At 35.0% G+C, this 12,082-nt stretch overlaps 1 protein-coding gene across 1 annotated transcript in view; it reads right to left on the bottom strand.

Annotated features, from left to right (window-relative positions):
• The window catches only part of LOC118201688 (uncharacterized), a 76,051-nt gene extending 64,210 nt beyond the window's left edge, over positions 1 to 11,841 (bottom strand). The window contains exon 1 of the mRNA XM_035373830.2: positions 11,232 to 11,841. Within this exon, the coding sequence (XP_035229721.1) occupies positions 11,232 to 11,652 (421 nt within the window). The 5' untranslated portion in view covers positions 11,653 to 11,841. The remainder of the gene's footprint in view (positions 1 to 11,231) is intronic.
• Positions 11,842 to 12,082: the final 241 nt, after the last annotated feature.

Raw genomic sequence — 12,082 nt, 5'->3', positions numbered from 1 at the left:
TTTGCTAATTTGTCGGTTGAATTATCCAGTGATATTTTCACAAAAACGACAGACCCTCGCGCCGGGACTACTAACAACATAATTCTGTCCGACTTGTAAAAGAACTTTCTTCAGGTTGGTACAGGAATTCTTAAGTTAATTTTTTTCAATATAAAGTTATAACCATTTGACTGTTCCCTTAAATTAATGTGTTTACTTCGAACAAAGGTTAAAGTTACAAATATTATGCAAGTAAACCATTTTGAGGTAGAATTAGAAAGCGACTTCATTTTGCAAATAGATTTCGAAAGTGTTCTCCCAGCTATTTTCCTCTACTCAAAAAGCAAACCTAAATAATCTGAACGATAGCTCCGCGCCAAAATTATTTGGCACTGAAATACATAAAGGAAGGAGGGAAATTTTTTTTTTTTTTTTTTTTTTTTTCCCCAGCTCGCTTGCCGCCAACTTTTAAACGAAGAGAACTCCAATCTTTTTATACACAGAATTAGTGGATAAAGTAATGAGAAATGCTTTTAGAAGCTGACACATCCATTTCGACTCTTCCAGGACAAAAAGGACACGTGCCATTGTTATACAAAAGTTTGCGTAATACAAGCATTACTGCGCAATTAAGCGTTTCCAGCAACAAAAAATAAATAAAAATTAGAGTACGCAGTTTATTACATAATATTTTATAAGTTAGGAAATTAAAACCCAAACGACTTTTTTCGGATATATGTAGTACAGTCTGAAACTTATCGACATAGATCATCTGCCGTCAAATGATTCTGATACTCTGTGGATCTGGTGGTCAGAGACAGGAAATTTTCAATACCGATGCTATCTTAAACCTTACAAGGTTTATTTGATTAAGGCAAAGCACACTAGATTTGGGCTATCTGCCCAAGGGAAGGGATGCCTTCATTGAGGACTTTTTTAAGAGAAACTGGCTCGTATACACGTTGCACATGGGGTTCCCCCATGAAGACGCCCATGCAGTCAACTTGTTCGCCTTGAATCAAACCTAGGTCAAACTACTAGTTGCATCAGCAACTGAGCGACTTAACCGCTCACTTGCTGATAGGTCTCATGTCCTCAGAAATAATGGACGCGAATACGAGCCATTTTATTTTTCATAAAGTTCTTTATCAATATATCGCCTGTATTAATCAGATAAGTTTTTGTGTTTTGCCATAAACAATGCAAATAAACTAAAAGCTGATAACTTTCAGAGGTGGTTGTGTCAAGCAGGTGGTTGACACAAAGAAGTTCACAGCACACGGCATTCGAAACATCTCTTATTAATTACGACAATGCTGCAAATCTTCATGAAAATTTTCTATTCAGTTTCAGTGTTATAAATTATGAATTTTGAATAAATATACTTTTAAGTATATTTTAAATTATATCAGTAAGATAAATTTTTTAAAATAAAATTAAACCCAAAATAACCCTAAGTAATCATCAAACCATATTGGCCACTGGTTATTTATGAATTGATGACTAGCGAAGCAATCAGTTTAAATAGAATATTAATGTAAAATTAAATCGGAGGCTATCGATGATTGACAGATTGATGGTCATTAGAGTAAAGTAGTGCAGTAAATTTTAGATCGATTATAAAAATAAATTCAACGGAATGGCATGGATTATCTACAGAATAATGATCCCCCATGTGCAGTGGAAGCAAATTTTCATGCATTAATTAAGAAATTAAGATTGAATGGCACCGCTGTGAAGCAGCCCAATAAATTTAGGTATATTGTATTGTAGGGTTTCCCATAGTTTGAATAATCAATTATTCTAATTTTTGTTGTCTTTTCTGCAATTCCCCCTCCGCCATTTCCTCGCCAGGATGCAAATTAAAGTTAAGTGAAGTAAGTATAAAAACAGACGAAACGAGAAGTTTATTTAGAGCGGGATTTCGCTAGCCTTTTCAACGCACGTTGCTATTTTGTCCCTGCTGCTGTTACGCTGAGTTGTTGATACACCTTTTGGTCATTTAATAAGTCAATCGCCGGATAGGTTGTTAGGTTGTTGAGTCCAGCTGGTTAGCCTTAACTAAATTGTCAGTCCAGTACTACTACTTTACTACTTATCTTTGAATGTACTGTTAAGATGTTCCAGTTCCTGATTTGCCACGATGCAGGGATAACAAATGCATGGTAGTCTAATGCAACGTAAAAGTCCAATTGGAAAAGTACATTTCTAACATCAAAAATAAAATAGGAATTTAATTTATTAAGCAGCGCGCTTAATTACTTTTAAATTGCTCAAGCCGCTCAACCGGTAGAATGTTAGCGTCGCTGACTGCCGCGCCGAATTCCGGAAAAGACAGGGATGTTTATAAACGGTACTCTGAATATGCAGCGAACCGAAAGTCCTCTCGTGTGGTCTGGTGGAAGGGGAGAGGGATGGGAGACCCTCGAACTCATCCCCCCCAGGGGTGCTCTCCATCAAAATTGGGGGCAGAACTGAGCTAAATCCCACTGTCACCTGAATGGTGCTTAAGGCTCTTGCCTACGGCTGGCGTAATTTAGAGCTCCTTTGCCGAATGACGTCATTTTGGAAACTGGTTATATTAAGATACCGTACAAGATTCATAAAGATTTTGTGCTTAATTTTATAGCAGGATATAAGAAGTTACATAATCTATGTTAGCATAACGTAACAGCCCAAAAATCTTTAAATGACCCGTCAGAGCAACGATTGTTTGTCTAGTTGAAACTAAATAAAGTAATAGAAGGTTTAGTTTGTGTGATTATGGCAAAGTCTCGAGGGCTATCTGCTTAAAGAGAGGGATGTTTTCGTGGAGGACTTTCTAAGGGAAACTGGCTCAGATACACGTTACACATGGGGAGATGCCCATACAGCCAGTCCGTTCGCGGGATTCGAACCTCGGACCGAACTACTGGTGTTCTGCAACTTTAACACTCGGCCGCTGGTGGGCGAAGTACTAGAAAGAAATTATAATTATGAAATTTCTTTCTAAGGAAAGAAAGCTACTTTTAAGTTTAAATGTGTGTGTGTGTGTGATTATGGCAAAGCCTCGGAGGCTATCTGCCTAAGAGGATGGATGCCTTCGTGGAGGACTTTCTAAGGGAAACTGGCTCGTATACACGTTACACATGGGGAAAACCACGAAAACGCCTATGCAGCCAGCCCGTTCGCGGGATTCGAACCTCGGACCGAACTATCAGTGTTCAGCGACTCTTAAGTTTAAAAATACGATCTTCAAATTTTGTTCTCTAGGGAAACATTTAAAATTAATTTTTAGTGGAATCCTGAAAACTATAATTTAAGTGGAATCCCTATAATTTTTTGTGGCCCTACAATCCTCATAAAAATAAATGCTAAAAATATATTGAAAACATACCAGTGTCATGTGTCCTTTTATGTGGAAAAAGAAAAATATTTCATCGCAATTAGAGTCATAAATACAAATTAAAACCATTTTAGATAATAACAGAAATCAAAAAGAAGCATTAAATGTTTTAGATTGTCTCGTAGCTCAGGTGGTATTTGAAAATTCTTCCGAATTTTGATTTTGATCAGCAGAATCCTTAGATTTTCTTAGAAATTAATTTGAAGAACACTGGATAGGACCAACAGAGAAGTGTAGATTTTAATTTGACGAAAAATTATGCAATTTTAAAACACTTTAAAACGCTAATAATATAATTTCACAAATTCTTATCAATGAATCAGTTAGGGATAAAGGCTGAGACCAACCAAGTGCTTAAGGAAAATTAATTGTAAAGCAAAAGAATAAGGAAAGCTCCATAATTTGTGTTAATATTCCCTGAGAACTACGTGCTTGACATCACATTTGCTTGGCATTGTGATAGTCATGTTTCTTTCGTTGTAAATCCTTCTATTCAAGTAGATTTTTTTTTCGCATAAAGATTTTATAAGGTGGCATAAGTCACGTTTGCTCATGAAAAAAAAAAAAAAAAAAAAAAAAAAAAAAAAAAAAACGCAAGCTGATAATCTACCCGACTTAAATTTTCGCTTGCCTAAGCAGTTACAGCCACACATTGCTTATCCATGTAAGGAAGTGAGATATTAAAAAATAATTTCTTTAATCCTATTTTCATATCATATATAAACCTTAGTTGAGCAAAGCTCTCAAAGGGGAAAAACTGCATTGGAATACAAACTAATTTAGAAAAAAATTTCATCCGAATTTCAAATATTCGTGGATTTAAAAATTAACTAAAAAGTATTATGTAAATATGATATGATGGAAAAATGTCATGGTATATTAAATAATAGAAAATATATTATCTACTACTTTGTCGCTTAAGAACTACAGGAGAAATGAAATCGGCTTCTGATGCCGATTATCGTTTGCACAATGATAATCGGAACTTCGACTAAATTGCAATCAACTTTCGATTAATCAGCCCATGTCTAAAAAAATGAAGTTTGTTACGGAACGATGGAAATATTAAAATTAGAAACCATCAGCGTGAAAAACAAACATCTATGAAAAATTAGAAAAAGAAATATTTCTTGAGATAGTAGATGATCTCACAGTCGTTTAGAACTTAATTTCTCCGTTTCTAATAATGTTTATTTTTCAGTTATTGCCAGTGTGTTTTTCTTTTAAATATTGATCTAATTAAATAAATTTATTCTTCATATTAAACTTGAAAATATAGGTAAATTGTTTATAACATTTGAAAGATTGAAAGATATATCAAATTCTTGGAAAACCGTTCAAAACGAAAAAGATCTTACAACAGCACACCAATCAAAATTAATATTATTCATTTGGATTTCAAAATAAAGTATGAAATTCAGAATTAAACTATATTCAAGAATATGATTGCTTAATATATAATTTATTATAACTTATAACCTCTCATAATGTACTAATATCTAAATTTGACTGTTTATTTAAGAAAATTATACTTCTAAAGACAGAAATGTAATTATTCTATTATTCTTAAGCAAAGAAAGTGAAGGTAGCTCACAAACGGGGAAAGGAAAGAGGCACAGGTTAACAAAATTAAATCGTATGCAAGTTGGTTAAAATACTTTCTGTAATGGAACAGAGATTACCGTAACTCTTCATTTGTCTCTCTCTTCATTTACTTTCTGTAATAAATTACAGTAAATCTTCATTTGCTTTCTTTTGAGAAACGTTTTTTATTTACTGCTAAAGCAAAATAAAATATAAATGTGTGTTTACTCGATTATTTTCCTTTTACTTATTTTTATAGTATCCTTTTGATTTTATTTTCTTACAGCCATTTTGTGCAATAATTTTATTTCTTTTATTGAAATTGTGTCCACTTTTCGTATTTCTAAGTGTTTATTTTGTGTATTATGTTGCATATCTTGTAATTCGAAACTGATCGACGCTTCACTTGTAAAGCTGGTTCATTTAGAAATTAAGATAGCCCTTTAGGTAGGACTTGGCGACATTTTTTTTTTTTTTTTCAGCTGAGATTCTGGAGGTTAAGTTCTTTGAATATGACAAAGCTCCGACGGCTATCTATCTCATAGGAGGTATGCCTTCATGGAGGACCTTTCTGAGGGAAAGAAGCTCATAGTCACGTTACGTATGAGGAAAACCAAACATGCAGCCAGCCCGCTCGCCCAGGATCGAACACAAATAGGTATAACTACCAGTATTTAGCGGTTTTAACCACTCGGCCACTGGTAGGGCGAGACATTCCGGAGGTTTTTGAAAAATGTATTTCCTATGAGCGAGTTTTTCAGAAACTTCCAGAATACTAAATATATGGCTACGTTTGAGCCGTGGGAATTTATTCTGTAAGTGATATCGATAATCTGCGTTATTCCTTAGATGTTAAAGAGAATTAGCCTTATCTATTTTTCCTCCTTGAGCTATCTATAGTCATTTACCTTGATGCGATTTAATTTATTAAATTTGAAGTTTCTTTCTGTTGATGTAGGTGTATCACACAGATTTCTATGAACCGTAACGCGCAACATTACTTAAAACAGGAAGTTTTTATTATTTGAGAGTATCTTTCTAACCATATCTTGCTTTTGGGGAAAAGTTCTAAATTTTTCTGAAAGTCGTCGACACTCTTATTTACTTTCCTTAATGATTTTTCATTTTCTTGATCAGGATTTTCAAGGTGAATGGTAACCTTGCTTTGACATTATTCGTCTATCTCAAGGCATTAATATCGAACATTTGTAAATAAAACTTCATTTTCTCCTTTATTTATGCATTACTTATTTTCTTTGTTAACTTTTAAAATTATAAAAGTATGAAGTAGAATCATTCTTTCTGAATTACCCTCTGTCTTTTTAATATCTAGAAGCATACACTGCTTTTATTACGAGAGAAAATTACGCTTTGTCACAATAAAAAGTATTGCTAATAATATGATAAATAAGCAATATTGCCTATCTAAAACACTCGAAATAAATCTTCGATTTCTATGCGTTATTTTTTTCTACACTTTATGGATGACACGATCTACATATTCTTCTCACTACCCTTAGTAAACTTCTAGCAACAAATATATTCCGCTTTAAGTAGTTAATCTCACAAAACCAATTTTAAGGAAAACAAAATCCCATCAAATATATATAAAAGCGAACCACCATTAATGGACATTCCACATTAGAGCACAATCCCCATTAATGGACAATTTTTGAATCATCACTCCTGAAATTTAAAGGCCCCCACGAGCCGAGTGATTATGACAGCTGAATACCGAGTAGTTCGAATCGGGTCCATATCTAGGCGAATGGGCTGGCTGCGTGGTTAGTTTTCACCGTTTTCCCCGTATGTAATATGAATACAAATTTATTTCTCCTTATAAAGTCCTCCATGAAGACATCTCTCCTCTCAGGCAGATATCTCTCGTGTGCATTGGTATATTTGGATAGACTAACTTAAGAATCTAATTCAAAGTCCCCGCCCCCCCCCCATTGACAGGCATTTAGCCAACTTAGGCTTTGCCTAATACAAATTTACTAATTCATTATTTATAAAAATATTTTCTCGCTTCATGACCACTGAGATCCCTTAAGTAAAGCCGAAAAAGATGACAATAGTAAGAACTATTTGAAATTAAACACGTCAGAAAATGTTTATCATACTGTAAGTAAAACTTTTTATTTTTAGACGTGCGTGTGTGTGATTATGGCGCCTCGAGGGCTATCTGCCTAAGGGGAGGGATACTTTCGTGGAGGACTTTCTAAGGGAAACTGGCTCGTATGCACGTTACACATGGGGAAAACCACTAAAACGCCCATGCAGCCAGCCCGTTCGCGAGATTCGAACCTCGAGCCGAACTACCAGTGTTCAACGACTTTACCGCTCGGCCGCTGGTAAGCCCTATATTTAGATGAAGTATGAACTGTTTCTAAATACAACTATAGTGACAGGAGTGGTGAATGGAAATTAAAAAGACTTCGCAATTTTTAAAGTTTTATTAAAATTTTAAAATGCCATAAGCATTAATATTTCCCTTATTTAAAGCATTTAAACAGCTGAATATTCGTTGCAAAAATAATGAACGATTAAGTACTTTCGTGGATACAATGTATAAATGTATTAAAATGAATTGCAAATTCAGTTAATACAGCTTTTCTTCCCAAAAACTAATTTTAAATTAAAAAATACGATATTAATACATATTTTTATTTTGTTTCACTGCAGGATGAAATTTTATTTGTCTTATAGTTCAAATTTCTTTACCTATTATTGAAACCCACGCAAGGGCTACGTATGAAGATGTAAGGGATAGGCATCCCTTCCCTTTGGCAGTAGCCATGCAGTGTTTTTTTTTTTTTTTTTTTTTTTTTTTTTTTTCTAATCTAAAATTCTTGTATTCGAATTTCATCAATCTGTATTTAATTAACGTATTGGGCACCTTAACAGAAATAAACGTATTTCTAATGATTTAATTTCTTTATTAAACTAACAAATTTAATTTAAAATGCGTTATTCATAATATATTGAAATTATAATTACGAATATCCTCAACATTACTGTGCTTAATAAACCATGTTTGTTATGCATTATATTGCATACCGGATAAGAGAATCGGTTGATATTTCTAATAAATATACTGAAGTTTGACTTGCCAAATGCCGTTCAACATCACTGTTAATTTAGGTCCTTAGAAATGCTAGCCACTTTCATAGGTAGCCGTCTTATAGTTATATCACCCCTTGGAGGGGGTTTATTGTTTCGGGAGGAGATGAGTTCAGTCTTTTATTAAGCTGTTACGCATTCAATTTTAATTTAGGAATATAAAACTACTTTTATTCAAGTTTTCGCATTTATCAACATTTTCTTTAAATTCCGCTGTTTAACTTATAAAACACGTTAAAAAATCATCTAAATTTAAACAAATGTATGTATGCATTTTTCAAATTTTGGAAAGGGAGAAAGGATCTTCTAGCAATGGGGAAAGGGTGCATGGGGCAAAAACAGTCTGCTTTATAGCGTGGTCAGCAAGAAAGTGTTTAGTGCACTTCTTTAAAATCAGGAAGATTGACGTTATCGCATAAATTAGAATCTTAAGATATAAATGAGTTCGTTAAAAAAAGGTGTGCCTCAGGAAAAAATGGGGTGGCGATTTCTATTAAATTCTTCCCCATTTTTTTAACAATCGAACGCTTTAAATTAAATTGAGATTACTATTCCATTAATTTGAGATACCAGTGTCAAAAACAAATTTGACAAAAACATGTTTGAAGTCAGCTTTATTCTAACCGTAAGATTTTTGTAGTTTCTTTATATTGATATACAGTGAATCCTCTCTTGGCTACCACCCCTGAAAATGATTAGCAATTTTGAAAACAAGCATTGCCTTGACAAAGACTTCTACAAGACAACATTCTCTACTGAAGACCATGTTCATCTAGAACTGAATGGTTATCTTAGAAAGGATTCATTGTAGAGGTAGAGAAATTGCTGCATTCAAAGAGAAATCTGGAAAATTCCACTCTCTTCATAAACTGTTTCATAAAAATAATGGGATTGACTGTCTGCAAATAATGTCATAAATTTAGACCCATAAAACTGAAATTATAAAGCGTGTTTTCCTTCTAAGTTTACTTTAGAATTTTTTGTAAACTTAGACCTTTAAAGTCTAAGTTTACTAAATATTCTCTTTCACTCATCCTCTAATTTCTTTTTTACATTTTCACCAGATATGAAGCATGGGTCTTAAATGTGAAAACCGTTTTAGAGTAGAAAAAGTCGTGTCTAAAAAATCTTTGGATTGCGACATGTAAATGCTGTTTAAAAACGTCTCGAATAAATATACTATGCGCGTTTATATTTTGTGTCATAGCACGATTACAAACAAGATCTGCAAAATCTTTGCTTAAATTTATCTTCTCACTTTATTAAGAATTTGTGTTATTTTAAGGTTTCCTCATGGAGTGAATATGCATCGAAATTTTTGGTGTTCATTGCACTTTATCGAATTATTGATTAAAACTCATCATGCAGTGCAAAAATAGAACGACAATATTTGAAGGCTACTTAAAGCCTTCATAGTATGAAACCCGGCAAAACATGCATAAATTCGTCTCACTGCTTTCGCAATGCATCTCATTATTATCTGTGTCTGTCGGATATCGCTGCAGGTGATACTTTTTAAAAATTTCAATTGATAATTCCAAATTTCCATTTTGTATATTCCTTAGGTGTAGCTAACGAAATATAAAATGGAGCTGCATACAACTTGGACTAACATAAAGGATGGGAGGCACATGACTGGTAAAATTTTTCTGAAGATGTAATTTTTGTGTAACCAAGTGAATGTTGAAATAATTGGTTCAAAAGTGTTTTAAGTAGCCAAACTTTCCAAGTGTATTCTTGTTATCTATTTGCTTTTGAACATCTCCGTACTGCCTTTTTGAAAGAGAAACGTCTTTTTTCCCTACATCTTTTTAGCTTTCATTCACCAGCCGCCTAGTAATAATATCATTGAATACTGGTGGTTCGACACCAGTTTAATGTTCGGCAAACAGGCTGACTGCATGGAGTTTTCGTAGTCTTCCCTCCAATGCGCAAAGCGGATACTAGTCAGTTGCTGCTAGAAAGCCCTCCAAGAAAGTAACCTTTCCCTCTTAGGTGCTTTACCGTAAGCCAAATAATCCTAGCTAACCCACTTGAGAAATTTCAGCGGGGAAATTTCAGCCCGGCAAAATAAAAATTCCAGTTGAACCTATGCCAAAACGATTAAATCAGGTTTCAAAAGTTATTAACTAAATCCAGCTTCTTTTTACTAAAAATATTAATGCAGCAAGAAGACTAGATAAACATTTACTTCAAAGAAAAACTCGCATTCATTGTTTAAGTTCAGAACATTTAAAATTTTTGCCATTTTCGAAAACTAACATTGTCCGATCACTTTTGGGTAGAGGCTATTGAATACTACTATCGGTTAGATAGTAATTTTATTTAGGAAAAGTAAAGGCAGGAAACTGCGGGATATGTAGCGAAAATTTTGCAGCCTGGATATTATCCTGACAATTTTGCGAAAAATTTCGAGATTGAAGATTTATATAACCCTTTTTTCAGAAGGAAGATTTTTTACTAGAAACGAAGCAACGACGTAACCGGAAAAAATTGCATGCAATTAAACAAAAATTATAGTATATACTTTTCGATTGAAATTTACATTTAAAAACCAATTAAAATCCAAAAAATAACTCAAAAAAGTTATTTTAGATCAAGATTAACATTTAATTGAACGGCGTTTTCATAAATTACACTGCATACATAAATTTCTTTTATTAAGAAGCTTTTTTTCAGCAATTGTTTGATATCGAAATTATCGAGACTAATAGGTAACACAAGGTGACTTACGTATTTCAAGTAACGACTTTTCCTCGTATTTTCAGATGTCAAGCAAAATTTAGACTAATTCATTCTCCTAGTTTCAATTTTGAAATAAGATTACCCCGCAGTGAATTTTTTTGGATATTGAAAAGAAAGTTGCATTAAAATAAATTATTACAGAATTTTTCTAAAAATCGACTTTGGGGGGGGGGAATTATTTTAGAGAAATCTTAGAAAATAACCCTAAAATTTGGGAAATAATCTTGAAAAATTCGCTCCTCGATAAAGTTACTACGATTGAGAAGACGTAATGTTTATAACGGCGAATTACTCTATGTATTTTATTACATCAGTGCAAATCTAAAATTCGATACGTAACCGAGACCACAACACGGTCCTTAAAATATTATGTCTGAACCTTAACATAGGCATGCGAAAGAAATCAACAACGTACCGAAAACGCCGTCATTGTTCGGCAAGAGGCCTATCCTCTCCAGGGGGCTATAAGGGGGCGATATCTGGTGCGGGGGCGACGCTACTATGTCCATCTCTCCGTTCTCACCGAGTTTCCTGTCCGAAGAAGGTGGCGAAACCAGCTTCTGATCCGGCTGCTCTTCGTCGTCGTCCAAGCTGGACATCCTGAGGTGGGGATCGAGCTTCAGGGGTGCCCTGTCTATAACCCCTAAAGCGTTGGCGGTGGGCAGTCCGAAGCAAGGGGACACCGTGCCGCTGTCCCCCGGTGAGCCGTGAGCGGAGCGCGGGCTCCACAGGTTAGAGTGCAACTGTCGAGCGAGGGCCTCGGCTCGCAGCCGGCAGCTCGCCAGGTTCAAACTGCAAGACATAGCCCAGTGATCTTTGAATCCCAACACAGGCATCGGGAGGCTAAATTTAGAAGACCGTAATATTTCCACTTCAAGGCTGTGGCGTAAACAAGGTTGCAGCTCAGCCGGTATTTACCACAGCATCGCCCAGCGAAGTTATTCCGCCGCTCTTGTTCCGGCCGCAACATCGCTCTTCTCTTTCCGAACGTCTCCGGAGCGGTACGTCTTCGCCATGCGCGTGACCGCCAAACGTCCTTGGGCGAGAGAAGAGAAGGTTCTATCGCGCGCCATCTGGCGGAGTGCGCAGAAAAACGAACTCGCAGTCCCTCCGTTAAGAATTGCTCTCGAAGTTTCTACCGTTGTGCCAGTGCGATTTTCCCATTTTGAAAATTCTTTTGAGCGAGATGCCAAACAAACGTCCAATATTGATCATAACTGTGGTTACGATAATATGCGTGATGACTTACGATGATAGATGCAGCTA

This window comes from Stegodyphus dumicola, chromosome 10, assembly GCF_044657685.1.
Source record: "Stegodyphus dumicola isolate Sdum_Otavi_A_Nest chromosome 10, ASM4465768v1".
NCBI lineage: Eukaryota > Metazoa > Arthropoda > Arachnida > Araneae > Eresidae > Stegodyphus > Stegodyphus dumicola.
The sequence above is the reverse complement of the archived record's forward strand: the minus strand, read 5'-3'. Positions and strand labels throughout refer to the sequence as shown.